At 42.5% G+C, this 10,855-nt stretch overlaps 2 protein-coding genes across 2 annotated transcripts; both read right to left on the reverse strand.

Moving 5' to 3' along the window:
• Positions 1-565: 565 nt before the first annotated feature.
• dhdh.2 (dihydrodiol dehydrogenase, tandem duplicate 2) lies at positions 566-4,633 on the reverse strand. The gene is made up of 7 exons (XM_020080013.2): positions 4,476-4,633; positions 3,532-3,643; positions 3,158-3,321; positions 2,409-2,661; positions 1,568-1,692; positions 1,145-1,295; positions 566-930 (listed from the first exon to the last, which is right to left on the reverse strand). Exons 1-7 carry the CDS (start codon positions 4,563-4,565, stop codon positions 821-823), a joined length of 1,005 nt encoding a protein of 334 aa, XP_019935572.1. The 5' UTR covers positions 4,566-4,633; the 3' UTR covers positions 566-820.
• A 915-nt stretch (positions 4,634-5,548) lies between these two features.
• Positions 5,549-10,408, reverse strand: LOC109624939 (trans-1,2-dihydrobenzene-1,2-diol dehydrogenase-like). Its single transcript, XM_020079874.2, has 7 exons — positions 10,171-10,408; positions 9,968-10,079; positions 9,718-9,881; positions 8,464-8,716; positions 7,515-7,639; positions 7,163-7,313; positions 5,549-6,886 (listed from the first exon to the last, which is right to left on the reverse strand). The coding sequence occupies exons 1-7, from the start codon at positions 10,258-10,260 to the stop codon at positions 6,777-6,779; spliced, it is 1,005 nt and encodes a 334-aa protein (XP_019935433.2). The 5' UTR covers positions 10,261-10,408; the 3' UTR covers positions 5,549-6,776.
• Between the last annotated feature and the right edge of the window lie 447 nt (positions 10,409-10,855).

Genomic DNA, 10,855 nt, shown 5'->3' on the forward strand with positions numbered 1-10,855 from the left:
TAGGACAATTATAAGAAATAAATTCTTTTAATTGTCCTAAAGGCACTATTACCCACTACCACTAAAATCTGATGCTGTCAGTTCACACTTCATATTGTCTGTGCAGCCAAATATAAATAATTTTGTTTGCGATAAAATGGTTTTCATGTAGAGAAAAAACAAAACATACTGAACTGAAACAACTGATTAGTAAATATTACCCATAATCCCCTGCTTCCTGAACCAGAAGAGCTGCTGCTGTAACAAATAGTTGGCAAATATCTCCACCGTGGGACTTATAATGGATTATCTGATTTTAAATACATCAAACCCTGTTCAGAATTCTTCATATTTTTAGTTTTCTCTCTGATTATTGGAGATAAACCCTGGTTTTAATGTGATCTACCACATTTCTAGCAGGAGATTGTACCTGATCACCAGCTGCATTGAGAAAGATCAGGCATTCAGGGTGAGGAGGGAATGGAAGCAGCACAATTCTCCCTATACCAAGACATTGTACTGTCAATGTAATTCTGAAGTTTTCTTTAATTGGTGGATTCAGGTGAAACATTCTGGAAAACCAAACTGTTCAGCAAAGTGTATTTATTTAAAAAGGTGTAAAGTTTGTCAGTGAAGTTCAGATAGGTTCAAGATGAACTTAAAGTTGCTTCAAGTTCCTTTATCAGACAACATTTACTGTACTGATGCTTATACTTGCATTTCATATGAAAACTTCATCCTCAAAGTAATCAGCAGCAGTATATGACTGTCAAGTACTTGGAACAGTGAGAGAGCAATTTAATCCCCATTATAAATATGTATAAATGATACGGTGAAAGATTTACTGGCTGTCCTTGTCGTACACCACCCCCACCTGCCTGCGGATCTCATCCTCCACCTCAGCCAGCCACAGAGAGTCAGCATGAGGCATAACTGCACTCTGCTTCAGCCCTGCATGGAGAAAACACTGAGTGAGAACATTTACAGTGTAGGGTCAGGTCTTCACTGGAAACTGCATGACCAGAAGAGTTTAGTGTTTCTGATGCCACCATGTGTTAAAAGAGTGTATTACAAGTATACAGATATCCATTCAAAAATGCTACTTCTAGTTTGTGTATGTATTAATTCATTTCTCTGGAGTAAAATACATAAAACATCATTGTACCTTTGAGCAAACACTGTCGAACCGCCTCTGCTTCATAACGCATCCCTGTGCTGTTTAGGAAGTTGAGCGGTAGATGGGGTTCAGGCACCGGGTACTGAGTCTCCTTCCCATTGACCACGAGTGACGTGGGGCTCCACATGTGGTCAGGGACCTAAACACATGCAACAGTAAATCAATGACAGCAAAGGTAAAAATCACAGTGGATAGGGAACATTGTGTGCAACTTTAGTATGAACTTTCTTTCATTACACAAGGTGTTTTTCACAACACACACCTTCCTCATTTCCTTCCTAATTTACTCCACAGATGACCTTGAGTTCGCTTGGTCAATTTTAATTTTATTCTGAAGACACAAATGGTGATACAGATGTGGTGTTTCAGACGTTTTATTTGATTATGTGCGGTCCTGGTGTGATGGCCTACCTTGATCGTGCCCTTGGTGCCCACAATGACGGCCTCATTGGACAGCTTTATACGTGAAGAGCAGGTAAACACAGCGATTCTGTTCTTGGAGAACTTCAGAGTGACGACCACAGTCTCATCCACTCCTGGAACAACATACAAATATAGGGTAAATGGATTATATGTACATTATATTCAAAGTCGCTCCTACATGCAGCACTTTTTTCTATCACATCATTTATACAGCTGTCAGGGCTAATTGCTTCATCCCTTGCCCAATGACACTTCAGAATGCAGCCTGGAGGAGCTGGGGTTTGACCCACCATCCTTCTGCAGCTACTGAGCCACATGTGATGAGATGATTAAATAGAATAATGAAAGTGGTGACATGGTTTAAAAAAAATAAAAGCATCATAAAGGACTCTTGTGATGTTTCAGTATTTTCTCTGCAAAACAAAATGCAGAGTCACTGAAATCTACTGCGATTTATACTTAAGATCATTCAGACTTTTATCGTGGGAGTTAAGTCATAAAAGAGTGACGAAGATCAGATCTGAGCTCTTATCGCACATGTACGCTCCCTTGTTCAGAACTCCTCAATTCAAAACCTAACAACTCCCATCATTTATCAGGTTAGAAGCTGAACGATGTCGACCCTGCTGGTTTTAACCTGTGTGACCTGAGTGTGATGTCTTTAAAGAGAAACAGTGGTGGAGGATGACTCACTGAGAATAACAGGCTTCTTTCTTAACCACTGGGGCTGACATCATGTTGTTGAGTGCAACATGTCCCCTCATGATAACTGGTAAATGCTGTGCTTTGGGAAATGATGTCTGTGAGACTCTGGCCCGTTGGTGCGTACCTGACTCCAGGCAAATCCCTGTGGCTTGAATGCTCCCTGGCTTCTCTCCGTCACACACCATGCATATGAACTGCAGGCAGTAGATGCCAAGATCTAGAACCGCTCCTCCGCCCAGCTCCTTCTCCACCGATCTCGGCACGTGCATCAACGGGACACCAAACTCTACTCTGACGATCCTGACCTCACCCACCTCCTCCTGGGCCAGAAGCCTTCGGATCTCGACTGAGGCCGGGAAAAAACGGGTCCAGACGCCCTGAAGCGAAGGACGGGACAGAATTTAATGATTCAATGATTCACAAGGTTTAAATCATTAATGAGGGTTTGCATGCTCATTCCTTAATTTAAAAGGACTTAATAAAAAAGGAGTTTGTGTGGAGGCCCCCTGGGGACAGTTGGGAAAAGAAATATTAAATGACTACCACTTAAGACAATGGAACGAGATAACTTACTCGTGACCACAAGATATGACTCTTTACTGACAAGACCAGACGAACTGCATCTATAAACCCATGAAGAATTTGTTATAGTTTAAGTTTAGAAACAATTTTAAGAATAATGAATATTGTACAAAATTTGTAATAAAGGTTGAATTGATGTTAAGAGAAAAATAACTGAAAAGCAAAGCAAAGTGTAAAGGGCAACAAACTCCATCCTCCTGAAGCCAGAATGACATTGCAGGTGAGAAGTAGAAGAGAAGAAATTAAAGTCCAGATTTTGAGTCCAGAGTTTTTTATCTGCTCCACTTGTACCTCCATGAGAAAAACGTTGTTCCTCTCAGCAGAGGCCAGGATCTCCTTCACCTCCTTGGTGTTCATGGCCAGAGGCTTCTCACACAGCACATTCTTCTTGGCGTTCATGAAGAGCAGACAAGCACTCAGATGGCAGGGGTGGATAACTCCGATGTACACCACATCTGTACACACAGAAACACACACACACACACACAAGGCTGTAGGAGGACACTGGCACTGAAGTAAAAATGAGTGGAGATTCACCAGGAGCTTGACCTGGAGATTTCCGAAGCAGCAGATACAACACACCAAGGGACAACGCATTACAAAAACAACAAAAAAACAAATGCACAGAGCCAATCAGATTTAACCCTGAAAGGTCAGAACCTGACCAATGTCTGGATCTCTGGCCAGCTCCTCGTAGCTGCCGTACGCTCGGGAGACGCTGTGCTTCTTGGCAAACTCCTGCGCATCCTCCAACCGGCGAGCAGCCACAGCCACCACCTGAGAACACACTTTCAAATCATTATCTATCACACTCAGCTGCTCTTCACTAAAAAGTCTCACCACAGCTGTGCTGCTGCAGAGTGTAGTCTGAGGCTGAAGCTGGAGTCTGATGATGTCGTCTTAGTACATTTACCTGTGGTGCTCAGTTAAACACAAGTTACCTACAACTGCAGCAACACAAACAAATACAATGAACTAATGATGATTCTCACTCTTTTTCATTCAGGCACAGACCACATGTTATAAAGGCACTACTGTGTCCATCACCTGAGGCCCCCTGCCTTTCAGAATGGGGTAGTTTATATAGATCATAAGACCTCAAAACATCATATATTATTTAAAAACATTAACAGTATTAACAGATGTAACTTGTGGACCGGAAACAAAGATAGCCCCCCTTCAAAGTAAAAGTCTCGTGCTGTGACGCGGGTTGACGGCAGCGGTCAATTTAAAGAGCAGCTTGTAGGTTTTAGATGAGAGTCAAACAATGTGTGTGAGAAACTAGATAAAAAAATCACTCTACAGTGATCACTGGAGTCATTTTGGGAGAGAATTTGACATCCGCCTGTGAAAAGGATAAGCCGGACGTGACGTTAGAGAACGGAACCCGACTAAATCAGAGAATGTTTAGATAAAGTGAAACTAAAAGAAGGAGCAGGATAAATAATGGATGTAATCACTTTGTTCATCAGACCTGCAGCTTCTATATGCTCGACAGTGTGTGTGTGTGTGTGTGTGTGATCAGAGACAGTTTGTTAGGTTGTTGACAGTGTTGTTATATGATCAGCAGACACACACGTCTCCACACACACTCACTACACTCTGGTACCTGGTGGTCCTCAGCAGACAGAGTCCTCAGCGCCACAGTGAAGTCATTGCTGATCCTCCCACTGCTGCAGATCCCCCACCTGGTTGCCATGTTGAACAAGGAAGTGACGCAACAGCGATGATGGCCTGTCTGTTAAGTGCCTGGTTTCTACCACAAGGTGGAGACACAGTACTGATTTTGACCGTGTGGCGTTGTATGAAAACAGCACGATGATGATGATGATGATGACGATGATGATGATGATAATAATAATTATTATCAATTAAATATTGAATCACTTCCTGCTCCTACTTTTATTAATTGTGTTTATCCTTATGGTTGTGATCATAATCTTATTTATAAAACTCTCTGCTATTTTCACAGTTTTTTCTTTTTACTTTGCTTTGTATTTTATTTTCACCACTGACAATTTAATTTCTTTTTTTCCTTTATTTACATTTGAATTCCTCATGAGATTAATTATCTTTAATCAACCATCTCATTGTGGCGTTATTAGGCTAAATTCTTATTATCTTGATATTTATTATTAATATAAGTATTATTGTTGTTATTTTTATGTTCTTTTGTCTTTTCTTGAATGTTATCACTGAAAGTGGTTTGAGGTCAGAGGTAATCTGACATGTACAGGTAATATTTACCATGGCTTGACACTGTGTGGTGTGTAAATTTAACTTCATACTTCAACTATAATTGGTGAAGCTGTGGCACAAGAAAAAAACATTGAAAGAAAGTACTATGGATGCAAACTTCTAATTTCCTCACAAAGGAAGGTGTTTCTTGGTGTTGGGCTGCTCAGTGTTTCAGTGAAACAGCCTCCATGTTTGAGGAGTTTATTGAGCACAGAAGGTTGAGAACAAATATTAGATGAGTCGTGCTCTTTGCTGACTAACAGAGGCCTTTCTCTCTCTCAACCCTGAGAAGCAGACAGTGCAGGCTAATTTTGTGCAGGCGAACATGAATCTATTCGTCCGTTGCTACAAGGGCCAGACACGACAGAACATTTTGATTCAAATGTGCCACTCCACGTCTCTTCTTATCTTCTCTAGCAGAGGATATTTGGAATGAAACACAGCTTTCACAATCAATCCTTTATTGGATTCATCAATCACACACCTCACACTGACAGCTGGGGTTGTCTTTAAAGGGCCAAGGACTTGATTACAGGATTTTGACACACAACATGGTAGGTCTGTTTGTTTACCTTGTGATTTGTGTCTGTCATGTGCTATATTTTAAAGAATCTGCAGGTTGTTTACTTTGTGAGTTAGAGTGACTGTGTTTGATAACAGACTTTATATATAAAGACTGATGACATCTTCCTCCACGTAGGGGAACCAAGGTGTCAATGCACATGGTGTCATCGACCAACCATGAGTCAGTCTCAGCGGTCAATCATGACTTTTGACCCCTTTTATAGCATCAAAAGACAAACTAAAGATAAACTTCCTGGAAATATGACTAGTGAACAAACGTAAGTGTGAGAAGAACTACATAAAGTGACAGAAACCATTTTAGGAAGAAATGTATTTTGCACTCGACTTTTTATTTGGGACAATGTCCCATCTGCTTACATGGAGAAGGTGGGTATGTGACCTATACTGCAGTCAGCCTTCAGGGGACAATCAATATAATTTGGCTTCACTGCTCCATTTTATATACACTTTATGTATGTTTGTGTGTTTGAAGTTATCACAGATCTCTCTATGATGCCAAACAGGATGTATACAATTCTACTAATACTGCCATATTGCCATATTTATATTTCACTGATAATTCTGTTTATATTGTCATACCTATACTGTCAGACTGTTGTTTCTGTTTATACCGTTAATTCTGTTCATACCGCCATATTTAGACTTTTTATATCTTCTATATTGGCCACTGTCTTTTTCTTAGATATCTTTTAGCTTGTATATATTTTTTTACATTTATTTTATATCTTTTACTTACTTATATTTTATATTTCCTGTTTAATGCTGTTTGCACCGGGGATAAGAGGGAAACGCAGTTTCAATTCTCTGTATGTCCTGCACTTATGGCATTATTGATAATAGTTGACTTGACTTGACTTGATAAAGAAAAACAGTGGTAAATAAGCTATAGATGTACATGCTCCAGGAATGTACTGGTTGCATCTTTTACTGTGAGACAGCTGAAAATGTGTGTGTGCTCAAGCCGTGTCACACGGTGCCATGACTGATCTGCTTGTGCCAAAGATCCGGCACTTTCCCTCGAGCGGCTTCCCTCTGTTCCACCTGAGCAGGTTTAGGTCAGGTGGAACAGCTTGGCTCCGGACTGATGTCACTGGCTGTCCTGGCTGAAGACAACTCCCACCTGCTTCCTGATTTCATCCATGATCTCCGTCAGTAAGATGGACTCAGCCAGAGGCATCCGTGGGCTCTCCTTAAGTCCTGTGGAAGAGGAGGAGAAAATCCCACTGATGAAAAGACACTTCTGTTTATAGCCATGAATAATTATGCACATACTCACAAAGATGCATAAATTAGGTCAAAGCGGGGATGTAATGATTATGTAAATTGCCATGGGAGTGTAATTCTGCATAAGCTGATCTGATGAGTACATTCATGTACAATGAATTTCAGACTCACCTTACTTTTTAAACAGCGGCTCCAACAACTTCATCTACTAGAGGCTACATACACAACTTTCCTTCTACCATGACCTACCCTTCAGCAGGCATTGCCTCACTTCCTCTGCCTCGAAGCAAAGCCCAGTGCTGTTGGTGAAGTTCAGAGGAAGGCCCGGCTCAGGTAGAGGGTACTCTGTCTCCTTGTCATTCACAACCAGTGTAGTGGGGCAGTGCATGGGGCCGAGGACCTGCACGGCGAGCAAAAAAGGAAATGAGCTTTGGTCTTAATCCGATCATTCGACTTGTGTATCATGAAACGCAGTGGGTATGGATCTTTTGTCTGATATATACTTCAGTTTAATCAAATGAGAAAGTAATTAGGGGCCATCTTAGTCTCAATCATCTCGTAATCAAGTGAAAGGTTCCTGTACAAGACTTGCACGGCGTACTTTAATGGAGCCCTCAGTGCCGCTGATGACAGCATCATTCGGGAGTCGAGCAGCGATTGAAAAGGAGCAGAAGGCCATCCTGTTCCTGGAGAACTTCATCACCACCACCACAGATTCATCCACTCCTGTCAAAATATTTGGGGAAAAAAATCAATCTGATGAAGGACCAATGAATTAATGAAGGAAATCTTTTAGTTCAGTTTATGTACGGTCATTGTAGCACATTTCTATTCAGGTCATTTCAGCTTTACTGGCATGCAGGGGTGGATCCAGGGGTCTGATTGGCCCCTGAAGGGCTCCTGTCCTGTCAGTCAATGTTTTCCATTAATTATGTAGACTGTGATGGACTGCCATATTCTAATTTGTCCCATCACAGTTTCATAATGGAATTTGTTTAGCTTTATTTTCTTAGCTTTTGGTTTGGCTTTTCTCAAAGACTTAAATGTGCATCCTACAGAATCAGGAATAGTGCACAGATGTTGGACGTGTAATTTGCCCCTCTGTGCAAATTGTGGCACCTGATTTAGAAAAATCTTAGATCTGCCCCAGCTGCTGTGACTTCTCTAAGAACAAGAGAAGGAAAACCTGAAGTGTGTGATTATCTTTCAGTGAAGTATAACTAGTTGTGAGAAATGCCGTTACACCCCCCTGCCAGTTTTATTACTGTACTCCACAGGGAGGATTTGGATTAGTCTGACATTTAATAGATAAGTGTGGGATTTTCTGTGTGAAGAATTCTTCCCTGAGGTGTTTACATTTAGGACAGTTCAGTTAAAGATGTGATTTTCGGTCTAATTTTCACATCACGTTACTCGAGGGATTCTTCTTTTCCTCTTCTTTTTTTTCATGGTGAGGAGCAGCTAGTCTGTGATCACTGATTCGTGCTGTGTGGTTAATGATACTAATCCGTATCCCACCTCTGCTGCGTGACCAGAGTGCTGAATCATACCTGAGTCAAGCAGCACCCCCGTGGCTTGGATGGACTCTGGCCTCTCTCCGTTGAACACCATGAGGACAAACTGCAGGCAGTACACTCCGATGTCGAGCAGCGCACCTCCTCCCAGCTCTTTCTCCACCGAGCGGGGGATGTGGAGCTGGGGGGAGCCGAAGTAGGCCTTCACCAGCTTCACCTCCCCGACCACCTCCTCCGCCAGCAGCCTGCGCACCTCAGAGTGCACGGGGAAACAGCGGGACCAGATGGCCTGGGGGGGACAGAGGTGAGAACACAGCACCACTGCATCAGTAAACAGTTTATACAGGAGTTTCAGCTGAGCAGCAGTTCCTCAGCACAGCTCTTCACTTCATATATGAGCAGATGTTCTGCTCAAACATGACATGACAAGATGTTTTCATGAAGCACGAGCAGTAAATACTCCCCAGACATTCAGGCTTAATGACTCCTGATCTATAAACTCCCTGCAATGAAGGGAATATGAGTGTTTTTCCAAAATGTCAGGCTGCTGCTTTAAGGATCAGCACGACTGTGCGTGAGTGAGAACAGTGTGGGTGAGCTCGTTTTGACTTCACGACCTCACGTCTTAGATAACTTTACAGCAACAACATCTAAATCCTTTTTCTGCATCTGATACATGACATGGTTTTTTTTTCTATTTTATATATATAATGCGTCTACATATATACATATGTATGCATGGATGTATCTATCGTCTTATTGCCTTCCAGTGTGTTGAGCATTGCACTTATCATGATGAAGTTTGTGTGTTTCTTAAAATGTTCATTGTTGTCTTATTTTTGGATTTTCTATCACGCACATTTTTTTTGTGGTTGTACGTGTGTTAGGGCCTCTTGAAAATGCATAATTTCAAAGGGATTTATCCTCACAAATAAACAATCATTACAAAACAACGAACATTTTTTTTGTTTGCTTGAATAAGACCTGAAACTACAGCAACTCCCATGGCTAGCAAATGGTAGGGACTATATTTTATATCGAGGGTTTCGAGCCTTATTGACCTTTTAAAGCACTTTCCTGTCCGAGTTACATTCACCTTGTCACACACGCAGTTATGCAGCGCTCCTACATGTTATACTGTTCTATCACACTATTCACACACTGCTGGCACATGGGCAATTTGGAGTTCCGCATCTTGCCCAAAGACACTTCAGTGTGGAGTGGAGGAGCCTGGGATCAAACCACCAACCTTTTTGTTCAGCCAATGACTACATCTTTTTAAAACCTTACCTCCATCAGGAAGACCTTGTTTTTCTTTGAGGCTGCGACAAGCTCTTTCACCTGTCTGGAGTTCATGGCAAAAGGTTTCTCGCACAGCACGTTCTTTCCTGCATTGAGGAACAGCAGGCCGACTCGCCAGTGCTCCGTATGCAACACCCCCAGGTACACGATGTCTGTGAGGACACACATGATGACAAGAACACTGACACGCCATCATCTCTGCCTGTAAGTGGACTATTCCTTAAAGCACTCAACTCACCGATGTCTGGGTTGTTGGCGAGCTCCTCGTAGCTGCCATAAGCCTTAGGAATACTGTGCTTCTTGGCGAACTCTTTGGCGCGCTCCAAGCTCCTTGACGCAATGACTGCTATCTGCACATAAAGAGAGAAACACGCAAATATATTCATCACCGTAACAGCAGTTCTGTTCACTGCGAGGCAGACAACGAAGAGGACTGAGTACCTGGTGATCTGCAGGAGGCAGAATCTTCATGGCCACGCTGAAGTCATGGCTGATCTTCCCGGCACCACACAGTCCCCATCGGGTTGCCATGTTGAATCGGAGGTTGGGTGGCAAATGTGCTGAGTGATGCTTCAGTAAAGATCTGAGCTGCTGGAGAGCTTTGACCTTGGGAGAAGGTTGCAGATTCAGGGGGGAGGAAATGGACTAAACAGTCTTGCTTTAGCGCCGACAGCACTTCAGCGAGAAGGCTCCTGCATTTATATGCTAGGGGAGGCAGGATGTGTCACCTTCCTTCTGCTCTCACCCTGAGGTATGGGGTGTAACGCAGACACACACACACACACACACACACACACACACACACACACACACACACACACTGCTGTATTGTTGCTGATACGGGTCTTTTAATCCAGGCTGAAGTGGTTTGGACCAGTTGTCTCTAACAGTCTGTAGAAGGACCATCATTGGGGCTCTCATCATTAATCATTAACATAAGTTTAAAGTATACAGGGTGAGGGTTCACCTTGCTCTCCAAGGAGCCCCTTTTGTTTCCCCCGTTGAGAGAGGCACTGATTGGGCTGTTTGACATGAGGCACAGAAGCCAATGATTAAACTGGAGTCTTGGTTTCTGGGATAAATAGGTACATAGGGTTCACAGAACACTCATGCAAACCGGACAAAC

Source organism: Paralichthys olivaceus, chromosome 1 (genome assembly GCF_024713975.1).
Source record: "Paralichthys olivaceus isolate ysfri-2021 chromosome 1, ASM2471397v2, whole genome shotgun sequence".
NCBI lineage: Eukaryota > Metazoa > Chordata > Actinopteri > Pleuronectiformes > Paralichthyidae > Paralichthys > Paralichthys olivaceus.

Bases quoted from the DNA above. Each gene is read 5' to 3' on its own strand.
- dhdh.2 (XM_020080013.2), bottom strand. From the start codon at position 4,565: ATGGCAACCAGGTGGGGGATCTGCAGCAGTGGGAGGATCAGCAATGAC. The intron at 2,662-3,157 runs GTACAAGTGGAG...CCTTCGCTTCAG, and splicing joins ACAACGTTTTTCTCATGGAG to GGCGTCTGGACCCGTTTTTT. The intron at 1,693-2,408 runs GTACGCACCAAC...ATGTTGTTCCAG, and splicing joins AGGGATTTGCCTGGAGTCAG to GAGTGGATGAGACTGTGGTC.
- LOC109624939 (XM_020079874.2), bottom strand. From the start codon at position 10,260: ATGGCAACCCGATGGGGACTGTGTGGTGCCGGGAAGATCAGCCATGAC. The intron at 7,640-8,463 runs GTATGATTCAGC...ATATTTTGACAG, and splicing joins GGGGGTGCTGCTTGACTCAG to GAGTGGATGAATCTGTGGTG. The intron at 6,887-7,162 runs GTAGGTCATGGT...CCTCTTCCACAG, and splicing joins GAGGCAATGCCTGCTGAAGG to GACTTAAGGAGAGCCCACGG.